This window comes from Phalaenopsis equestris, unplaced genomic scaffold (genome assembly GCF_001263595.1).
Source record: "Phalaenopsis equestris unplaced genomic scaffold, ASM126359v1 Scaffold000022, whole genome shotgun sequence".
NCBI lineage: Eukaryota > Viridiplantae > Streptophyta > Magnoliopsida > Asparagales > Orchidaceae > Phalaenopsis > Phalaenopsis equestris.
The window spans coordinates 927,273-949,782 of NW_018164464.1; the positions used below are offsets into that span (position 1 = coordinate 927,273).

Below are 22,510 nucleotides of genomic sequence, written 5' to 3' on the forward strand. Positions count from 1 at the left end.
GGTAGTTTGGAAAATTTTGAGAATTTTGGCCAAATTTGGGTCTTAAGGGCAGTTAGGTAATTTGGAGGTGCCTAGGGGCAAAAGGCCAAGTTGGGTATTTCAAGTGCAATTGGGTAGAGAACCATTCTAAATGAGTCATGGACGAATGAAATCTCCATTTTGGGTCCCCATGTATTGGTCTTAGCCAGAGTATTGTGAGGGTATGGTGAGGGTATGGTGAGAGTATTGTGAGGGTATTGTATACCTTAGCTCCAAACCAACACCCAGTGTCAATCCTAAGGCCAAGTAGCCCTATAGGAACTCTCCTTGAGTTCCCTCATAATGATCTTACCTACTAAGTGCTAGAGGTTAGGACCAATATGTGGAACTTCAAGTTGAGTAAAGAGAAGAGTTTTGAGTTTCTAATGGTGAGGGTACCTTTTCTAGTTTTCTAAGACTAGTCAGTAGGAAAGTCCTATGGCTAGACCTAGGCTACTAAAGAAATTTCTAGACCTCAACCAAAAGTGCGGTCAACATGGATCATCCAGTTTCTACAATATTTGTCAACATGCACAATCCCTATAAAAATAAAAGATCTTCAAAGGAGTGAAAGGTACCATCAATCAAAACAATAAATGCCCTTTCAGCGAAATTGCATATTTTATCTAAGCCACATGAAACTAAAAAATACACAAAAGATGATTATCAAGAGGAGCTGAATCTATTCAATACAATATTTGCCCAAAAGAGAAAACAACTATTGAGATAGAAAAAGGTATAAACTTAACTAGATAGTCTTGAGTGCTCTTTTCAATCTTTTTCTCGAAGCTTCAACGAGAAATCAAGGAAATATCATATATTTTTCCATTCTAAAGGTAGAGCACATCATCACACAAGAACGTCGAAATGAATTTCATCGCTTGATCTTGATTGCCCATGTTTACCTCTTCATAAGCCTTGAAGGCGATATACCGAGACACAATTTCCTCTTCATTCCACGTACTCGCCATCTCCTCTCTTGATCAACCACTCAGGCACACAATCACTCGATCTTTTTTCAGAGATATTGTGACCTCTTCCTCTCTTGATCAAACTCCATTTGTGTCAATTTGATATCGTCCCTCACTTGCAGGTCAGGCCTGTGGATCATTCGGGTGGCTTCTCTGAAAATGGTCTGATTAATTCTCATGTTGAATAGCTTTTCAAGCCTGGCCTTATCTAAGTTCTATGCCTAAATTTCTCGCTCGTAAGCATTCTTCTCATTGGCGTACTCAGTTAAAGAGCATAGAAGGCCAAAATTTTCCTCTTCTAGCAACTTCAACTGCGATTGCAGTGCTTTCAAGGATTCCGCTTTGAGAGTAATTTTACTCTTCAACTGTCTTCTTTTCATTCTGAGAGCTCGATGAGACCCACCAATAGTATAAGTCCATTTCCAAATGGATGCCAAGCTCTCCATAAATGGGATATTGTGATCCTCCAGATCAATCTGCAGCACCACCTCTCTCAAATGCTTAAAGCTTATTGCTTGACCCATTTGAAATGCTAAGGGTGTTAAAGCTTATTGCTTGACCCATTTGAAATGCTAAAGGTGAAAAATCCCCATTGAGAGACCAGTTAAAGAGCACATAAGGCCAAAATTTTCCTCTTCTAGCAACTTCAATTGCGATTGAAGTGCTTTCAAGGATTTCGCTTTGAGAGTAATTTTACTCTTCAACTCTCTTCTTTTCATTTTGAGAGCTCGATGAGACCCACCAACAGTATAAGTCCATTTCCAAATGGATGCCAAGCTCTCCATCAATGGAATATTGTGATTCTCCCGATCAATCCTCCCGATCAATCTCCAGCACCACCTCTCTCAAATGCTTAGAGCTTATTGCTTGACCCATTTGAAATGCTAAGGGTGAAAAATCCCCATTGAGAGACCCGTCTTTGGTCAAGTCAACTTGCGCCCATCTCTCATCTTCATTTATTCTTATTATTTGGTCTTCATAGTTGGAATGCCGCAAGGGGCCTCTTATGCAGGCTCTCCTGAGAACTTGTTAGGGCCCTCTTAGCTCCATATAACTCACGTGCTAGGTGGAACTATTCAAGTACTCTCATTTTCTCCATAATACTTTTCCCTTTCCCCTTCAGGATTGAAGGCGCTTCTCGACTCATCTGGGGACCTTCTATCCTCAATGTCTCAAAACGAGCACCATGTGTCACCATCTCGGGAGAAAGCATCTAAGGAACATATTTCTCATCCTTTTCCTCATTGACTCTGCATTCATCTAGTGACGACAATCCTGTGGCACTATCGGGAATCAAAAAACTCCTAATAGCAAAAATGCAATCAGATAAACATGGACCTATTTTTTTCCTCTAACCTACAACAAAAATTTTGTGATTCATATAAAGAGAACCTAGCAAGGGATTATGACGTTTCCAAATCTTGACAAATATTGCCCTCACCTTCCAACATACTGTTGAGAAAATCATGAGAAGCAAAACATATGATATTGATCTCTACTTCCTTCAGAGCAATGTAACTCCCTTCTTCTTCTTCCATCAACATGAAAGCACCAGGCATCTCCCTTCCTGAATGCGACATCTCTGTCAGAATGTTCAAGCCACTTCGGTTACTGTTTCCTCCATTCAACTGACATCTTATTAGCAAAACCTACAGTCTTTGGCAATGAGGAAAACACAACCAAGCCATCACTCGACATCTTCACTTGAAACACATGATGAAACAGGTTCATCAGGCAATAAAACCCCTCAGAGCAAGCATACTTGATTACCTCAATCACACTCTTTAACAAATTAGGGCTTATGCAAGCCAGAAACAACCCAAAAGTATTCAAAATATCAATTATTTTCACACACAATGGGGAACGTTGTCGGCACTATTTTGGGTGTGGAGTTGCCATTTGGAAGCTGTCGGCCACAGGAATCGGAATCCCGTCGCCCGCTTCGGAAAAACATTTAATATATATATATATATATAATTTTAGAAAAATATGAATTCAAACTGATCACATATCTTTCATAATTTAAATGAAAGAGCATTACACCATAAGCCACGTATTTATCCCGAAAGATAAACACAAGACTTGAGAGTGAGACTCGATCAAATAAACTAAGAAATATATGACATATGTTTGGTCTGCAAAATCCAATTTGGTCTGCAAAACTATTTTTATTTGCTGACAAGTTCTCCTATTTAATACGAAGAATTAAATACTATTTTTATTTGCTGACAAGCTCTCCTATTTAATACGAAGAATTAAATAGGATTTATATTAAGTTGGGTTCAAAAAAAGCTTGCTATAAGAACCAAACTCACCTAAGAAAACTCGGGAATATTATCTTCAATGAGGTTAAAGGATTATGACTTTTCAACGATATTAGACAAAGAGGTGTGAAAGGAGAATGACTCAAATTTGGAACATTTTTTTGCAGAGTTCAGATGAGGGAGAACTAGAGGATGTCTTTGATCCGGAGGAGAACCTCAATGACTTCCCAAGCTATCTTATTATTTGGCTTCAGTTTTGAGGAGAAATTATTTAAATGTTTAATCTTGCCATTTTTATTTGTTTAGGGTTTACAATTATGTGAAACGATCAAGTCGTGACGAATGACAACCTCGGAATTGATACACCAAAAATATATGCATTTTTAGACTCATATTTTATACTCATTTTTGGTGATATTGCACAGCTATATGAAGGCCTAAAGATGAGTTGAGGATTTATGTTGCGTAAGCAAACAACCTCAAAATCTCATGGCTTGTTGTTTATCATGGCTTGTTGTTTAATTCTAAAATTTCTAAGGAATGGTTTTTGCTGTTGTAGATTCTCTTGGTGTTGAAGATGGTCGTGCTGCTCATAATGCTAGCTCCAAGCTTCTCGTCGTGGCGGGTTTAAGTTTTCTAATTCATTTAAATATTATGAGGTATATTAAAGTTGATTAGAGCGACACCGGTTAAGATCCTACGGTTCTCTCGTTACGACACCACTATTTTCTTTCGAATTCACTCAGTCTAAATGAATTTACTAAACTCAACTCAGTGAGTTATATACTTTTATTTAGACCGTGGGAAATCTCGTTAGCAACCGTAGGTTACCTCCTTCAAAGGATTCCCGATCATCCGATAGAGACGTCTTAATTTAGTTGCAATTGTTGTTTTGTGATATTTGTGATTAAATTTTGAGTTGTCTTATATTTTAAATGTTTTGGAGATAAATTTTATCTTGGTTGATTTTAATTTTATTTTTGATTTCAGTTTTGTGATTATCCTAAATGTTTTAGTTTTCATGCAGGGTGACATCGTTGTTTAGCATGCAAGTCTATGAATGTAAAAGTACAGTGTAGAAAGTACGAGAAAAGAAAACACTGTAAACTATAAAAGCGTACCTGACAAGTCTTCTTGTTCCTCCACTTGAAACTTTATTACTTGCAAATCATATATATGTATAATTTTGCAGGAATTAAAGCATGCTTATAGAAAAAGTAGGAAGTACAAACTTAAAGTGTGTCTACCAAATCCTATGTCATAACTTGGTGTATTTAAATTTTAAGAATGATTTTATTAAGCAAATTATAATAAGCTCACATGTCCTTCAAGATTTTCAAAGGATAATGAAAAAGTCTTGGGTAATACCTTAGATATTTCATAGTCCTTGGAATTATCTTGAGTTCATTTTGGTCTTATTATGTTTGCTAATAGTTCATCTACCCTTATACTTAATGAACTTGACGTTTTAATTATCCCTTAAGTGGGGTAACTATCACTTAATATCTCATTTATGAATTATATAGGCAAAGACCCTGGGGGCAACTTGACCTAAATAAAGAATTTAATTAATCTGATTTTAAAGAATATGCTCGTAGTGTTTTGAAATGTTTTAAATTAATTGTAAGTTATATTCTAAACCTCGTTAAACAAAATTTTGATTAAGCCTAATTCACTACTAAGTTCTTAATGTTTAATGGGTAGATTTGTAATTTTAAGAAAAAAATATTCAATATTTGTGTTTTTAATCCTGAATTATAAATTATATTAAAACCATCAATTAGGGTTCAAAATCAGTGAATTATGATCTTCCAAATCAAACCCCTCACCTTAATATCCCCTTATCTAAATATTCTTCCAAATTTCATTAATTTGAAAAATTATAAATTTATCCTTTATGAAATTCAAAGTGGGGTTGGTTTCTATCACTTATCCCTCTTTTATGTTTCAATCATCAAGACATGTTATTTTAAGATCACTTATTACCCATTTACCCTCTTAATTAGACCTGAATATTAATTAAGATCTAAATCCCAAAATTACACTTTTGCCCCTAAGGCTTTAACACCTCATAATTCATTAAATTAAACTCAAATGACTTGAAAATCTTATGTTACCTCACTCATGAGTTTATTAAAACATCAGAACAGAAAATGTGATTTAACCAAATTTATTTAATGTTATAATTACTTTTAATGCAAAACTAAGGATTTTCAATGAAAATTTAATAATTCAATTAAAAACAAGTCTTCTGCCCTTAAGAAAATTATTTGAGGTTTACATAGGTTAGATGACCACTTGGTCATGATTTTTAGGGATTTAATTTAATTATTAGAATTATTTGTTTGTTTTGAATATTAATTAAATTTAAGATATTATTTAAGTGGAAAATTAAGTTTTATATTTTTATTAAATCTTTCTGAGCCCAGGGGACCCAAAGAAACAAATTTCATATTTTTATGGCTTATATTTTAATTATTAGAATTATTTTAGTGAAATATTAGGGAAAAATAATTTTTAAGCCTTCAAAATTAATATCTTGACTTAGAAAATTAGGGAAATTATTTTAATTGGTTCCAAATGATCAGGAAACCAAATATGACATTTTGATGTGTTTTCACAATTTTGTGATTGAAAGGCCAAAGATGGCTCAAAAATGAAATATTTATTTTAATTCCAATTTTATTTTTCTTAGGTTCCTCTGGTCATAAGGAGCTCCCAAAACTAATTTTGGTAATTTTTTGAGTTGTATTTTGATTGTTAGAATTATTTTAATGACAAAAAATGTCATTTTATCTTAAAAATTCATTTTTAGTTATCAAATTAACTCCAATTGACTTGAAATTTTTATGAGGAGCTCCCCTAACATTAAATTACAACGTGGAATAGTTTTTATGCCATTTACATTTATAATTACTCCAGATTAATTTTATTTTATTTTTTACGGTTGCTGATAATTAGGATTATTTTTAATGAGTTAAAACCAGCTTTATATTTTTCCTAGGGTCCTCTGACCACAATAAACCTACCAAAACAAATTTTGTATTTTTCTGATGAATATTTTAATTATTATAAATTTTATATCAAAACAGTGACCATTAATTTGAAAATTAGATATCCATGCCTAGAGATCTCCCTTAACCTTAGAAAAATCTGAAAGAGCATCCTCATAACATGTAGAATCATAGCCCCAAAGATCAAGTCATGGTGAAATGTCTATGCAAATGGAGAATCAAAATAAGGAAAACACCATTTAATCAATTAAAAATAATACATACATCAAATAAACTTGAAAATGTTTCCACATTATTCTCCTCTTTTTACTGAGGAACACGATATTTTTATTTTATTTTTATAATTTTTCTACACAAAGTTATGAATTTTTTTAAGTCTTGGGAATTAAATAAATAAGAAAAATCCCCTAATTTTCTACTTAAACCAATCAGCGCTGATCGGATCCTCGTACGCGTCGAAGAGACTCGTGTCGTCGTGGGATATGGCACCGACATCTGCGTCAGCTCTGCCTTTTCGAACCGCGGCTCGTCCTACTTGATTAGAGCCATCTGATGGATACACGCTCCATCGGACGACACATGGTCATCGTACCCAATGACCCATGCCCGAAAATCGTTCATTTTCAAATGTTAATATCTCGCTCGATACTTAACCAAATTAAGTGCAGTTTGTTCCTATAGACTCGTTTTGACTAGGAGAACATATCCATATGGTTAATTGACCCTTAAATCAACTCTGTACACATAGAGAATCAAATGAAGCTCGGTTTAGGGTTAAATTTCAATACGTTGGTCCAAGAGGGTAAGCCTTGTTTGGATGCTTGTGGAAGCTTCGTGGGGGCCCCACGGGGATGGAGCCTCAAGCCATGGTGAATCGCCTAGATATGAATTAGACCAAGGTCGAATTAGGGGTTTGATCAAAGTCCACCTTAGGGTGCTCTGGTGATGGGGCTTTTGTGGGGAATCTTCTTCTCTTGATGTGGGGATAGTGTGAGTGCAATTAATTTGAATTTGGTGGAGGTTTGAGGGTGTCCTGTTTCAGCCTAAAGATTAGGCTAAAAAATTGACCTCAAGCAGTGACTTTAAGTGGCTAAGAATGGTTGGGTTAAGCTCAAGAGGTCTCAGAGAAGCTCTGGAAGCAATTTGGCAGAGTTTTCCCAAGGAATTTCAAGCTCTCCTCCTTTGGCCAAGCTAAGGGCAATTGGTGGGTGCTTTAAGTTGCTTATGTGGATGCCAATAATGTGCAAAAATCCAATTGGGATGAGCCAGCTTGAATGTGTTTAATTTTGAGTTTTGGCCATGGTGGAGCTTTTGATTTTGGGTTTTCCGGCCAGGGAGGGGTCACCATCTAACTCATGGAGGTTAGGGCTTGATCTTAGTGAAGTCAATTGGGGTTGGCCATGTGTAAATGTATGGGATTGAAATAGTATGAGAAAAGATCCATTTTGGGTCAAATTGGGTCAAGAAATGGTTTGGGTTGGGTTCAACCACCAAGGTTGGTCTTAAATTGAAGAGAGTTAAGTATGAGGTTTAGAGGATTCATTAAAAGGGTTAAAAATATTTTTAAAGAAGTTTGAAAGTGGCTTGTCCTCTTGTCATTAATAGTTTAATGATGTGGCATGACTCTCATGACTTGCCTATGGCTTAGGAGTGGCTCCATGACTCCGCTGTGCCCTGTGGCTTGGCTAATTTTCATGAGAAGAGATTTTGAATTTTTGATATATTTTGTGGAGTTTGTCATGAGGCTTGATTTGGAATGAATTGATCATGAAATTAAAACTTAGGAAGTGATATTTGATTAAATGGATGATGAACGGAAGAGTTGTCATATGGGCTTTGAACTTCGACATTTGGAATTATATGCGGTGGGGTTGGGCTTTTAAAATGGAAATTGAGTTCGGGCTAAAATTTAGGCTAATTGAATGCTGAATTTGGTATAGGAGAATGTCATTAAAGATTTGGCAAAATTTCAAATGATTTTGAGTTGAATTGGAGGGCTAATTTGATAGATTTAAGCATATAGTCAAAATTGGGCCTTTCTGATTTGAATGAAATTGGGCTTGAACTTTGTTTAAATTAGGATTGGGGATGCTGAATTTTGATTTGGAATTGAAATTGGGCAAGATTGAGGTCAATTGGGCTAAGATTGGGGCTAATTTGAGGACATTTGGGCCTTTAAGGGCAAATTGAGGCTTTTGGTCAAATTGGACTAATTTGGTCAAATATTGGTCAAATCTAGTCAATTTTATGATAAAAAATTGAAATTGGGAATATTTGGGATGATTTTGGAATTTTTGGGAATTTTTGGAATTTTTAGGTCATTATAACATTTTGGTAATTTTGATAATTTTTTGGGGGTATTTTGGAAGTTTGGTAAGTTTTGTGAATTTTACTCATTAGGTAGTGGTGAGTGGTTTGAAATGATTTTTGAACAAATTTGGGTATTTTGGGAATTTTGGCAAAAATTAGGGTTGTAAGGGTATTTTGGTAATTTGGTGGTTTTGGGCCAAAATGGACCAATAAGCCATAAAGCCAAAAGACATATCAAACCAATATAAGTCATATGAGGACTTATTTTGAATGCTCAATATGCTGGTTCTAACCCTTTCAGCCAAAAACTAGGGGTATAGGTTCACCCATATGAGCTTTCCAAAAATAGACAGGAGGTCAACCTAAGGGGTCCTAAGGTTTGGGGTGAGTGAAGTAGTGTGTGTAAGTTAGCTCCACCAAAACCAGACCACCCAGGGTTAGTCCTAAGGTCTGACCATCCTATGGGGGAACTCCCCTTGAGCTCCTCCATATTGACCACACCTACTAAGTGCTAGAAGTTATGACTAACATGTGGAACTTCAAGCTGAGCAAAGAAGAGTTTAGAATTTCTATTGGTGAAAGTTCATTTTCTAGCCATCTAGGAATAGCCAACATGAAAGTCTTATGGCTAAACCCTAGGCTACTAAAGTGGAAAAACTAGACCTCAACCAAAAATGATGTCAACAAACACAAACCACAACATAACTGTTGGTAGAAAATACAAATCTCATGTGCGTAAACCGTGTTGGGGCTTTTGTCACCCCTCGCCGCTCTCAAGGTCATGACATTATTAAAAACATACTCTAAATAGTTGCCCGACAATCATTTCTAAATTGCCAATTTTTTATCGCCATCACTCAACTATTATTAATTTTTACCAATCAATGTTGACACCATTCCTGATTGACCATCTCTTGATGCTTAGATCTTATCATGTGATGAACATCCCTCAATCTTTGTAGCCCATCATTAACAAATGTTGATCACCATAGCCGTTGGATTGCATGTACCAATTGTCAACAACACTAAAGCCCATTACTTGTCATCATTTCTTCAACATTTCTACATTGACATTTTTGTCAGGCCTAACATTATAAATATTTATTTTTTATTTTATGTAAGAAATCATGCTATAGTGTTGACTTAAATATATGACTTTATTTTTTTGTACTAGAAATATTTTAACTCTTATACGCGATAAGTATAAAGCCTTATATTTCATAATAAGTCAATTAAATCAATTATAAAAAAAACCTATAGAAATTAATTTTAGTGGATTTACAAATACATATACCATAAAATTTTTATTTATTTTTATATTAAACACTTATCATAGTTTCTTATTAAATATTTTAGTACCAAAATTATATCAAAATCTATACATGAAAAACATATTTTATTTTAAATAACTTGGGCATCTATGAAATTTAAAGATTAAAATATTATATGCAGAAGTGTGGTAAGGCCCAATTAATTTTACTTAGGAAGATTTACATGCACACCACACAATTCCTATGCATTTACATATCTAACATCTCAACTTCAACTATTTCATAAATGCCACCATACCTAATGCATAAAAAAGTATATTTTACTTTAAAAAATCAAAATGTTGATATTTTTGAAGTGTATTAACGATTTGGGTGGTTTAAATGTAAAAATTAAATTTTAGGTGTTAGATATGTAAATACACATGAATTAGATGGTATGTTTGTAAATGTCCCTTTTATTTATTTCACTTAATTAAAAAGCCAAGTAGCACTATATATATAGATGCAGAATTCCCAAGAGGTAATCTCCAGATGATTTACATAGGGCTTTCATGCAAAAATGATGAGATGAAACAGGGGAAGGATCGGAGTTTCTCCATTGGGAACGGAGGTTCGAGGTGATTGTTGGGGTAGCAAAAGGTCTTCTATACCTGCATGAGGACGCGCACACGCCCATCATTCATCGGGATATAAAGGCAAGCAACATCCTCCTGGACGGTCGCTGGAACCCTAAAATCGCAGACTTCGGCATGGCTCGGCTCTTCCCAGATGAACTCGCCCATGTCCAAACCCGTGTTGCCGGCACCAATGGCTACATGGCACCGGAGTATTTCATGAGTGGCACTCTCTCCCCAAAAGTCGACGTCTTCAGCTTTGGAGTACTCGTCATTGAGATCGTCTCTGGTCAGAAGAACTCTAGGTTTTCTCCGCGTCATGATGCTGCCACACTCCTTGAATTGGTATGTGTGATTTCCAGCTCTCTATTTTAATACTGTACTGCATTTTTTTTTCGTTGTGTTTTTTTGATTTTTGAATATAATGCCAGAGAATTGAATGAATGAATGATTTCTTGCTGCGTTGATTCTAATTACATAGGATTTTTTGTAGCTGTGGCAGTTTTGTGCAATCATTTCAAAGATTCTTTTGCTATATCTTAGAGTAGTCTACTATATGCTGCGTTATACTTGTGTTTCCGGTAAAACTTCTACTGGTTTTTTAATCTTACCTTCATGGTCGGGGACGTTAATCTTAGGCCAATCCGACCTCCTCATAATATTGGCTCAAAGCTATTCGATCTATTTTCAAATCAAGCCTATATATTAGTTGGCTCAACCGATATTTGAAGCTGGCTTGAACTGCGTTGGTTTGATTTAGGGTTTATTTGATGGCAACTTTTAGGCAAGATTTGAGTTGGATTTTATTTAAGCTTTTGCTTGGTGGTGGCTTTAAGATAAGATTTAAGTTTGATTTAACTTGCTTGCCCATTGTTAACAGAAAGAACTTAAATCCTTTAGAAAATATAGATCCTTTTACTCTCCATTTCATTGTAAGTCTAGAATTTGCTAGAATTGGAATTGATATCTTCTAAATCTAAGTATGCTTTTACTAAAATTTCTTGTTTTTCAAGTAAGATATATTGTTTTGGTACAAATATCAAATAAGAGAATAATATTCTAAAAGCAAGAATATAGTTTTCATGACCTTATTTCCATCTCTTCTTCTTGTATCTTACAGTTTGTGAAATTGGTGAAAGTGATCAAGGAAGCTCTCTATTTTCATCTATTTTCTTATATTAAAATTTTAGAGCCAATGAATTACTTAAATTTTGAAGTATTTAACACCCTTTATAGGAAACATTGTTTAGGACTTAGCTCTTATCAAGATGTACTATATCCTTCTTGCAGCCGAACAACCTTTGGAGCGCAATCACAGGCATAAATATATTCAATTTTCAATCCCTTAAGATGAATTCTTATTGATTTTCAAACAATAACTTATATATATATATAATATATATATATATAATAAAATGTATAAATGTAAAAATAAGGACAAATTGTGGAGGAAAAGAAGAGTTAGGGATGAGGGAGATTCAAAATGTTGTGTTTTAAAAAATTCACCCAAAAATAAATCGGAAATAAAAATATGAATGCAAGAATATTAAGACATGTTATAACAAATAAACTGTATATTTTTATAATTCTTTGACCTTAACTGGACTTACATCAGCCCTGTCAGTTCTGATTGCTCTGATTTCACTAGATTATTCCCCTAAAACTTGGCATAATACTATATAGGTCACTTCCATTGTATCAAGAAAGAGAATTATTAGCCTCCTTCCAAGTTTGAAGATGCACACTTAGCCCTAACCAGCTTTGGAATACAATACTGGTGGATGAATGAAATGGAGCAGACTCGGCCTTCAAAATATTTGATTTCAAACAATTTATCCAACCAAAAATTATATGAAAACTGAACAAAAAGTATGATTGAAAGATTGTAAAAAATATGATAGAACAAACCAACTTAATTTTTTATTATGGTTTGGCCTTAACTTTTGTATGTTCTACAATTTCTCTTTACTTAGGTTCAACTGGATGACTCGTTCACTACAATCTGGTGTCAAAGTCATAAAAGTTGCTTCCATACTCGAGAAGGAACATGGTTAACCTCCTTCAAGGTTGAAGATCCACTTCTAGCCCTAGTTGGCTAGGCAATACATCTTGATGGTTGAATGAAAGTGAAAGGACTAGAGCTTTTGGAAGAACAAGCATGTACACAGGTTTCCTATGGTTGAGAAGAAAGTAGGAGAAGATGGATTCTGAAAAATTGACATTTAATAAAAAAATACAAATTGATATTTATAGAGTAAAAGCCCCCCAAAAAAAAAAAGAAAAAAAAAAGCCGTTTAAAAACCTTTGTACACCTAAACCGCACAAGTATAAACACAAACTTCTTCTCCTCTTGGTATAACCAAAAAGGGTAGGAAGCCAAACAATTAAAGATTATACCATTTGATGATAGCAAGGAAGTAGAGTGAGGGGATGAATACTAAAATCCACTGTCCTTAGAAACCTAAAAGTTGCTTAATGTAGGTATTCATAAAATGTATGTTACTTTATTGATCTTGAGACATAGGCTTCTGAACCTATGTGGGGTGAGCGCTTATTTATCCTTAAAAATTAGGGATTATTTAAAACTAGCCCTTCTGATGTCCTCACCGTCTGCTATTTCATTTTCTTATGCTTCCTGTTATTGAGATATGGAGCCTTACTAGGACTTAAGTAGCTTATGAAAAATTTTGTTCACCAATGTCTTAAAGAAATCATTTGGTGTTCTGTTATATTTCAGTTGATATTTTCAGGCAAAAATCAATCATATTATCAAAGCTAAAGTTTATTATAGGTCTTCTTGTAGGGTCTTTTATATTAGAATATGTAGATGGCATAAATATAAGCCACATGAATTCTTTCTTTTAGTAGACAATACAAATTAACAAAAGAAACACCGAGCTGAATCTTCATTTTATCACTATCCTTTTGCGATAAATTGCTTCTATTATGTGTTTTGTATGTGCATTAGGTGTTAAATCCTTTATGAGATATATATTATCCACACTGCCGTTAGTGGTACATCCAACTACCTCGTTCCCTGCCGTTAGTGGTACAATCACACATATTCAATTTTTATCAAGAGCACCAAGTTCTTCATGCATCGCCGCATTTCACTTGGGATCCTCTTTAGCAGTTTGCCAACACTTTGGTATAGAGATGAATCCAATGATGCAATGAATACTCCATGCAAAGTTGAGAAGTTAGAATAAGAAATAAAGTTCTCAATGTCAAGTTTCCACCCAAAACGATCAAAAGGATGTCCCACATTGATACGGGAAGTCGTCCTTAACATTGGGGGTAGTAGTGGATGGAGGAGCAATAATATCACCTGGGAGTTTTGAATCAAATGTTGATGGTGTAGGTGTATCAAGAGTTTGGGAAGACTAGAACAGAGGACTTGTTAGCACAACAGACTTTGTTCCCTCACTTTGCTTCTTCCCCCGTATATACACTTTTAGCACACATTCAGTCTGAATCCCCACCACCACTGGGGTCAACCTCCTCGATTTCTGTTTCTTCAGTTGATTCATCTCACGTCACAGGGTATGGCATTTCTTCCACTCGCACCACTTCATTATCGCCACTTCTTACTCTCTTGTCTCATATCTCGAATGGTTGTTGAGGCACCGAAGGGTGAATTCAACTTCAGAGTGTAGTATGGCTCAAACTCTGAATGACACATCCTTACTCATAAAGAGTCTCTTTTCAATCAAGCTCCAGCATACATGACCTTTTTGAATAGCAGAATACCTCACAAACACACATTTTACAGCTCCGGGATCAAATTTTCCTACAGATGGCTTGTTGTCTTTCACAAAGCATACACATCAAAATACCTTTAATAGAAGGATCCCACTAGTGTCTCCTTTCAACATCTGACAAGGAGGCTTCCACTCAAGCACTCTTTAGGGCCCTGCTAATCAATTGAGCTGATGTCAACACTATTTGCCCCCATAAATGTCGCAAGACCTTCATTGCCATTGTCATGCTTCGGGCTATTTCTAGAAGATGTTGATTCTTCATCTCTGCTACTCCATTCTGTGTTGGTGTGTATGAGTATGTGGTCTGGTGTTGTATCCCTTAAGCTGATAGGTAGTCCTCAAATGCCTTGTTGATATATTATCCCATTATCAGATCGCAGGTGCCTTCACAACTGCAAACCATATTGAGTTTGAATTGCATTATGAAAATCTTCAAAGTAAGAACCACTTCACTCTTTTGTTTAATCATGTATATTTGGGCAACACGAGAAAAGCAATTAGTAAACGCAATAAAATACCAATAACCATTCAGAGAACTAGTAGGATGAGGCCCCCATATATTAGAAAGTATCAAATCAAACACACCAAAACTCTTATTCCCAGAGCTGACATAAGAGCTTCTAGTGAGTATGTTTGGTTCACAAGCATCACACACACACTAGTTTCTCATTTTTTTACTTTTTCATAAATATATGGATGCAACCAACTCAGTAAACTAAGAGTAGAATGTCCCGTACGTCTGTGATGTAGCAGTAACACATCCTCGACATTCCTCTTAGATTATCTTACTGCAGCCACCATGGATATCAGGGCCGAGTCCATCCCCTCTCGGTCAAAGTACCAGAGTCTGCTATATATCCTGTTCCAGTCCTAAGTATTCGGCTCGTCCCTTTCTCTTGGAAGATTACCTGAGAAATATTAAAAGAAACATTGTATTTTAATTAAAGAATAATGACACTAATGAATAAGAGGTTTACTAAAAAAAAAGTATTCAAAATATTGTACGAAGTCATATGATTGGTACATCTCAATGTACTCTTACCAACTACAAGCTGCGTTATACCATCAATCAAACCCTGGTACTGCTAGATGAATGTATGAAGAAAACTCTAGTAGTACCTATCACGTGACGAGAAACACCAGAATCTATGATTCATTCTCTGATGATTTTATGGTGAAAATAGAGACGAGTAAGTGTGTCACCAGTACTTTTGCTGAAGCGAGCATAAGTAGCAATGTTACCCCTTGATGTCGATGAATTTGATACATTCTCAGCTCCGTCTCCTGCTGCTTTATGCTTCCTTTTCAACAACTCCAGACACTCATGATTCTCACTAGTAAAGATCACACATGTCTCTCCCTCGTCCTCTGCTACCATCAAATTTGACTGGTAGCCCCGCATCCAACTTTTCGACCCCAACGACCACGAACACGGCCTCCACCTTGTCCACATTCACTTGACTCCATCTCCTTAGATAGCTTAGGACAGGCTCTGCTCAGATGACCAACTTCACCACAGTTGCTTTCTGCTTCCTTTTCAATAGCTCCAGGCACATGATTCTCACTAGTAAAGGTCACATCTGTCTCTCTCTCGTCCTCTGCTACCATCAAATTTGCTTGGTAGCCTCGCATCCACCTTTTCGATCCCAACGACCACAACCACGACCTCCACCTTGTTCACATTCAGTTGCCTCTATCTCCTTAGATGGCTTAGAACATGCCCTGCTTAGATGACCAACTTCATCACAGTTGTTGCACTTGCGAGTCTCCCCCTGGACACCCAACGTACTTGGGCTCATAGCAGCCGATGTTAATCAAGCACTCAGAGTGTAGCTTCATGCGGCTCTCCTTCTGTATCATCACAACAATGGCCTCGTCTAGTGTAGTAATAGTTATCTGAGCTATGAGAATCGATCTCCTTTGATCAAAGGGCAGGTTTAGATGAACTAGAAACTGCATAGTCCCCATTTGTACAAATATTTTTTCCTTCTTAAACTCCGGATCACCACAACTTGACATAGATGATAAGTGATCAAGATCCTGCTACAATCGCTCCAGGTCTATAGAGTACTCTTGAATCAATATATCATCCTGAATCACTGTCTTTATCTCACGCTGAATCTGGAACACCCTCATGTGCTATCATCCTGAATCACTGTCTTTATCTCACGCTGACTCTGGAACACCCTCATGTGGTTCTCAGCTCTAGCATAGGTCTTCTTTAGCTTTGTCCAAATGTCACTCACCTTTCGAATGTCATCTACTGATGAGGCAATCGATGAAACCATCGAGTTCAGTAACCAGGTGAAAACAAGACATGTGTGGTTTTCCACTCATTCTTCTCAGCATTGTCCCTTTTTGGTCCAACCCCAATCAAGTATCCTTCGAAGTCTCTTCACTACTAGAGCGGCCTTGATCCGATGCGACCAACTTAGATAGGTGGTCAGTCCATCGAGCTTCAAATCCACAACAGGGAGATCTGGCTTTACCTATGTCGGGGCATGTGTTGGGGTAGTGGCTCTCGTAGAGACGCTAACTCCCTGTATGGGCCCGACCAAGACCTTTAGAACTTAGTGATCCATCTTTCCTAGAAATTTCAATCCCTTACCTCCTGCACTTTCTCAGTCTCTTGAAGGATCAAGTCTAGGTAACACACAACTTCCTTCTCGCTAGCTCGAACGATTCGCTTTGCCTTAGCTTGCACGAAGTTGTCTGTCCTTCTTGCTGCAAAAGGCTGCATGTCGCTCTATCCTAGCTCGCGCTCTTCCCGTGTGATTCATTCCTTCTCCTTCTTACCATCACAACCCCGAGACCGCTCCTTACTGTGTTGCACCTTCTTCCGTGCCTCCCTTCCGCAGAAGTCCCCGAAAGGCTGCACACCTTCTTCCGCGTCTCCCGCCTCGCGCAGAAGCCTTCGAAGACCTCTCACCATGTTCGCACGGCTCAGCTTGCGATCCTATCGAGACAGGTGCGGTCCAAACTTCTGGGAAGGCGATAGACGATGTGCTCACAATCCTGCCGAGACAGTCTTGATCGAAGCACAGGGAAGCCTGTGGTGAAGAGTGAGCTGCTAGGGTAGACTCTAATACCAAGTAGAAATTACTGCTCAAAAAATCAACTCATTTCATTAACACTTTGGCTTATATAGAGCCTTGCAAAATTTACAAATAAACCCCTTGACTTCTTCCATTTACAAATAGAACCCTACATTAGATACAAATCTCAACACTGTTGTTTTACAAGCAAAGGTGGGGTATTTGCCATATTTTTTGTATTAAAAATCAAATGTATCACAAAAGGGAAAAAATGGGAAAAAAAACTTTTATAATGCTTTCTTCAAATTCTAATATTTCTCTCTTAAAAATTTTTGAAAAAAAATTGTTTGACCAAATTTAAATGACCCATATTTTCTTGCTCCATTTTCAAATTCTCTATTATTTAGATTTAAAAATTGAGAAAGTTAGAGGGCGGGGCGGGGCGGGGCGGGGTGCGAGATTCCAGTCATTCATGAATTTAAAATTTTGAAATTCTTTATAGATATATTTTTTTCCTATTTAAATTTTTTAAATCTCTAACAGTAAATAGAAAAATATTTTGAAATAATTCATTGCCATGTTTTATTCATGTTTATAATTTTTCTCTCCACTTATTTTTTTTAATATACATATGACATTAAATTTAGATGTTGGCCTTTAGACTATGTTTTTGCATCATACTCAAATTGTCATATTTAACTCAATTTATCCTTAAAGAGTTGGTAAAAATTTGGATAATTGCCAATCGATGCTAAAGAACTCAAGTTGAACATAACCTTAATTACAGGATCCCAAGTATAGGAATGCATAGTTTCATACATAACCCCCTATCCACATTGTAAAATAGATGGAGCTTGGTGCACTTATTTGTGCCTTTGTATTTGCACAAGCAAAATAGTCTCATAATAAATATTAAAAGGATGAATTACTCTCATTAATAGAACTCCAGTTAACATATCCTATAGCTACAATGATCATGAATATTGTGATGCATAATTCCATACAACAACCTCTCCCTTGATGGTGAATTATCTCAAGTTTTGTACTCTAGTCAAGTCCTTTTATTTGCACAAGCAATTAGTCTCATGAAGTGACAGGGGAGTAAGTTTGAACTAGACAATTGGACCGGTCCTAATGAGGGGTGGGAGGCTTGATCGGCCACTTGGGGTTGGGATTTGCCGCCCAACACAATTGGAGCCCTCCTTTGTTGCCTAATAGTATTTATGGGTGTTCTATAAGTTCTAGATTTAGTTTTGATTTCAGATTTTGAGCAGGACAACCGCAAACATCCATGTCTTCCTCTATAGGGTTGTATTTGAAGGCGAGAAGGTGCTCCAGTTGTAACTTGTCCCAAGTTAGTGTTTATCTATCCTTCCTGACTTCTCCGCTCTTCAATTTAGTCTCCTCACTTGCTATCTCTCTACTGTCGGCCCTCTCCTTTGTAGTTTCCTTTCCATCAACCCTCTTATATGTTGTCTCCTTGCAGTGAGCCTTCCAACCTACTACTCCCTTTGCCTTCTGCCTTCCATACATGTTGTCCTTTGCCTCCTTTAGCCCTCCTGCCTTTTAGTCCATTGCCACTAGCCCCTCTTTTACCGCTGTCCTTTCCGTTTAGTCTTCCAACAAGCTGTCCTTTGCTGTTAACCACCCCAACCATCTTCTCCCCGACCCCCTTATCTGTTGTCTCCTTGCAGTGAGCCTTCCAACCTACTACTCCCTTTGCCTTCTGCCTTCCATTCATGTTGTCCTTTGTCGTTTTTAGCCCTCTTACCTACTAGTCCATTGCCACTAGCCCCTCCTTTACTGCTGTCCTTGTCGTCGAGTCTTCCAACCAGCTATTAACCACCCCAACTATCTCCCCCCCCCCCCCCCCCCCCCCCCCCCCCCCCCCCCCCCAAAATCCAAACCAAATAATTTTAAGAAAAAATAGCCTTTCCACCATCTTTGAATTCCGCCCTAATTTGGTATTTATTTTGTTTTTGTCGTCATATTTTCTTTTTGTTGTGATCTTGTAACTCTTATTTGTTTTTTCTATTATGGTTTGGTTAACACTTGTTTTATTTGGTATCAGAGCTAAGCTCAACCCTAGTTGTATCATAGGATTTCTAGCATCTGCCATACCCAAACTCATCTCTAACCAAAAAATTTTTTTTCTCACTCTTCACACCTTCCACCTACCAACCTGACCACCTTAAACCCTAACCATACCGCTGAGAAGGCAATTACCAGAACCAGAGTAGGATATTACCATGAGTGACATCCGGAGGATACTACGCCGAGTGCTTTAAAGGCTCGAGACCATTGAGGAAAGTATCATGGGCGAAGTCACCAGCCGTAACAGTGAGATCTGGGGAGGAGAATTGAAAAGAACAGCTGAACCACTTTTGTAGGGATGACTTTAAAGAAGAGGGCTCTTCAAAATTCAACATCATTGGAGACCGAGAAAGGAAGTGCCTGTTGGAGGGCACAGAGATCTGGGAGTTAAGGCGGACCTGTTGATCTTCGATGGGAGGATGAATCCTCATAATTTCCTTAAGTTAATGTAGATGTTTGAGCGGATCTTCGAATACAAGGATATGCTCGATGATAGAAGAGTGAAACTAATTGTCATCAAGTTGACGAAGTATGTTTCTTTGTGGTGAGAGAACTTGGAGAGGGAGAGATAGAGGGAAAGACAAAATAAAATCGCTTCTTGGGAGAAAATGAAGAAGGCGATGCAGCGATAGTATCTACCCCTACACTATTGTCTGAATATTTTCATGAAATTCCACTATCTGTAGCATAAGGAGCTATTAGTGGAGAGAATACATGATAGAATTCATACAACTCAAGTTGAAATATGAATTGGAAGAAGCAAAGGTGAATTCCATGGCCTGATATTTGGGTGGCCTAAAACCCGTCATCAATAATGTAGTTCTACTGCAAACCAACTAGACATTGAGGGACGTGCAAACCTTAGCGCCAAATGTGGAAGGATAACAAAAGCAACAGAGGCACCCACTTTAATTCAAACAACCACATGCTTGGAGCAAAGGAAAGAACTGGATAGCGAACTAATAAGGCAGATCAGATTGGGAAGAAGCTTGAGAAAAGCAACATGCCGGGTACAGTTCTAGCCGGGAAATGCTTCTGATGCCACATATATGACCACGCCATTTCCAGCTACCCGATGAGTCGGGCGGTGTCATTCACTATGCAGAGTGCCGTGGAGAGAGTGAGCGATGAAGAAGTGGCTGAGGATGAGGAATACGCCTTCCAGGGAGATGATGGGGAAATGCTAGTAGTACAAAGACTTTTGCAAACGAAACCGCAGAGGTTTCACTCGTGGTTGAGGCATAGTTTCTTTCGCTCCTGGTGTTGAAGTCTAGTTGATAAAAAATGAATTCTATGAATAAGATCTCAACATATATCTATCTCTTTAGAGATTGAATTGTTCCTTTCACCTCAATGAATTTTGTTTCGATTCTTTGAAACACTAAAAAAAATTCATAAAATATCTCCAACCTTTCAGTAAAAACTAATAAATACTTTTTTTGTCAGAGCAAAGTAATGAGATCAATTATCTACATTAACTTTGCGAGCATTATTTACGGAGCAAAAATATTGAAGCCAACTAAACAAGCCAAACAGCCTGCCAGGTACTAGGAAAAAGAAGTTTTCAGTTTCTTTAGGGGGAAAACAGCTGGGTTGAAACTACAAGACAATCCTGTTTTTGATCTTATCACAATTCCTATAATAGTTTTAGCCTGCATTTATTATGTTTTTCTTTTAATATGCATGTTCTTTTAGTTGATTGATTATTTTTCTTTTGGGGCATTTACATACATACCACCCAATTCCTATGTATTTACATATCTAACACCTAAATTGTGCTTTTTACATTTACACCATCCAAATCAGTCATATCACATAATTATACCATTATTTTAACTTTTAAGAAGTGATTACAGCTTCCCATGCATGGGTAAGATAGTATGTCTGTAAAAATTAAATATTAGATGTTAGATGTGTAAATACATAGGAATTTAGGGGTATCTATGTAACTTTTTCTATTCTTTTCTAGGCTTGGATGCTTTATACAAGAAAAGAGACCATGGACATGCTTGATCCTGCATTGAGATCCACTGCAGACGCTGCGCAGGTGGCTATGTGCGTTCACATTGGCCTCCTCTGCACCCAGGCTAACCCAAAGTTGAGGCCTGATATGCGCCGTGTCGTAGTGCTTCTTTCTAAGAAGCCCAGCACGCTCAAGGAGCCCATCAAGCCAGGGACACCTTATTTCAAGCCCAAAGGAATATCCCATGGCCTCAGAAATCCGAGCTACACGACAGGTGAATCTTCTGGTGTATCCTCTTTTGCCTCTAACATTGCTTTGGAGCCCAATCTTAACAATACTGCGACCACTTCCTCTCCGTACTCTGCTACCACCATGACCAGAACCGCTACCGCCACCAATACCACCACTTCAAGAAGCTTAGTACTTAATACCATATAGTACTAATCTCTAACATCGACATAAAATGTTAGATTCTCACCTTAACTTCTTTCATTTGCTTCATGGCCTGCATTCTTTTGGGGAGTGAAGGTTTTCCCCCTTGCAATGTATCATTTTAGCTGTAGTCTATAGGTTTTGTTATTCATTTTACTGAGTATTATCACCTTTTATTTCTTTTTATCTACTCATATTTGAAGATTTTTATATGATTTTATCCCCAACGACTGTAGATAGTATAAATATTAAGAGCTTAGGATGTGGCTTGTATTCTTTCGTATTACATCATTTGGCTGCGGGCTGTAAGTTGTACTACTAAATTTTGTTGAGTGTTGTTCTCTTTCCTTTCATTTTAACTATTCATATATGAAGGTTCATGATTTCCTCTTTGAACTTGTAGATAATGCGCTTAAATCATAAATATCAAGAAAATTTTCTTCTACTTTCATTTAGTTCCAATCTAAATTAAAGCCAATATTTGCACCCTCTCTTCCTCTAACCCTGTGGGTGGCCACTTATATTTAGTTAATATTATTTCCTAATAGCATACACCACTTTCATCATTTTCTAATATTATGATAGAATTTTAGAATATAAGTACTCTCAATGGTAAATTAAATGAATTAGTTGATATTATGATTCATAAAAAGATAGATATCTAATGTATTCAAGAAGCTAAATGGGTTGAAGAAAAGACCAAGGAGATTGATAACTTAGGTTTTAAACTTTGGTATTCTTGTAATAGTCTCACTAGAAATGG

General features: G+C 36.9%; 1 protein-coding gene across 2 annotated transcripts in view; it reads left to right on the forward strand.

Annotated features, from left to right (window-relative positions):
• LOC110018419 (putative serine/threonine-protein kinase) overlaps nucleotides 1-22,045 on the forward strand; it is a 54,603-nt gene extending 32,558 nt beyond the window's left edge. For both annotated transcript variants that reach the window (XM_020715727.1, XM_020715728.1), the window contains exons 4-5: nucleotides 10,425-10,807; nucleotides 21,322-22,045. In XM_020715727.1, coding sequence (XP_020571386.1) covers nucleotides 10,425-10,807; nucleotides 21,322-21,753 — 815 coding nt within the window. In that variant the 3' untranslated portion in view covers nucleotides 21,754-22,045. The remainder of the gene's footprint in view (nucleotides 1-10,424; nucleotides 10,808-21,321) is intronic.
• The last annotated feature ends 465 nt before the right edge of the window (nucleotides 22,046-22,510 follow it).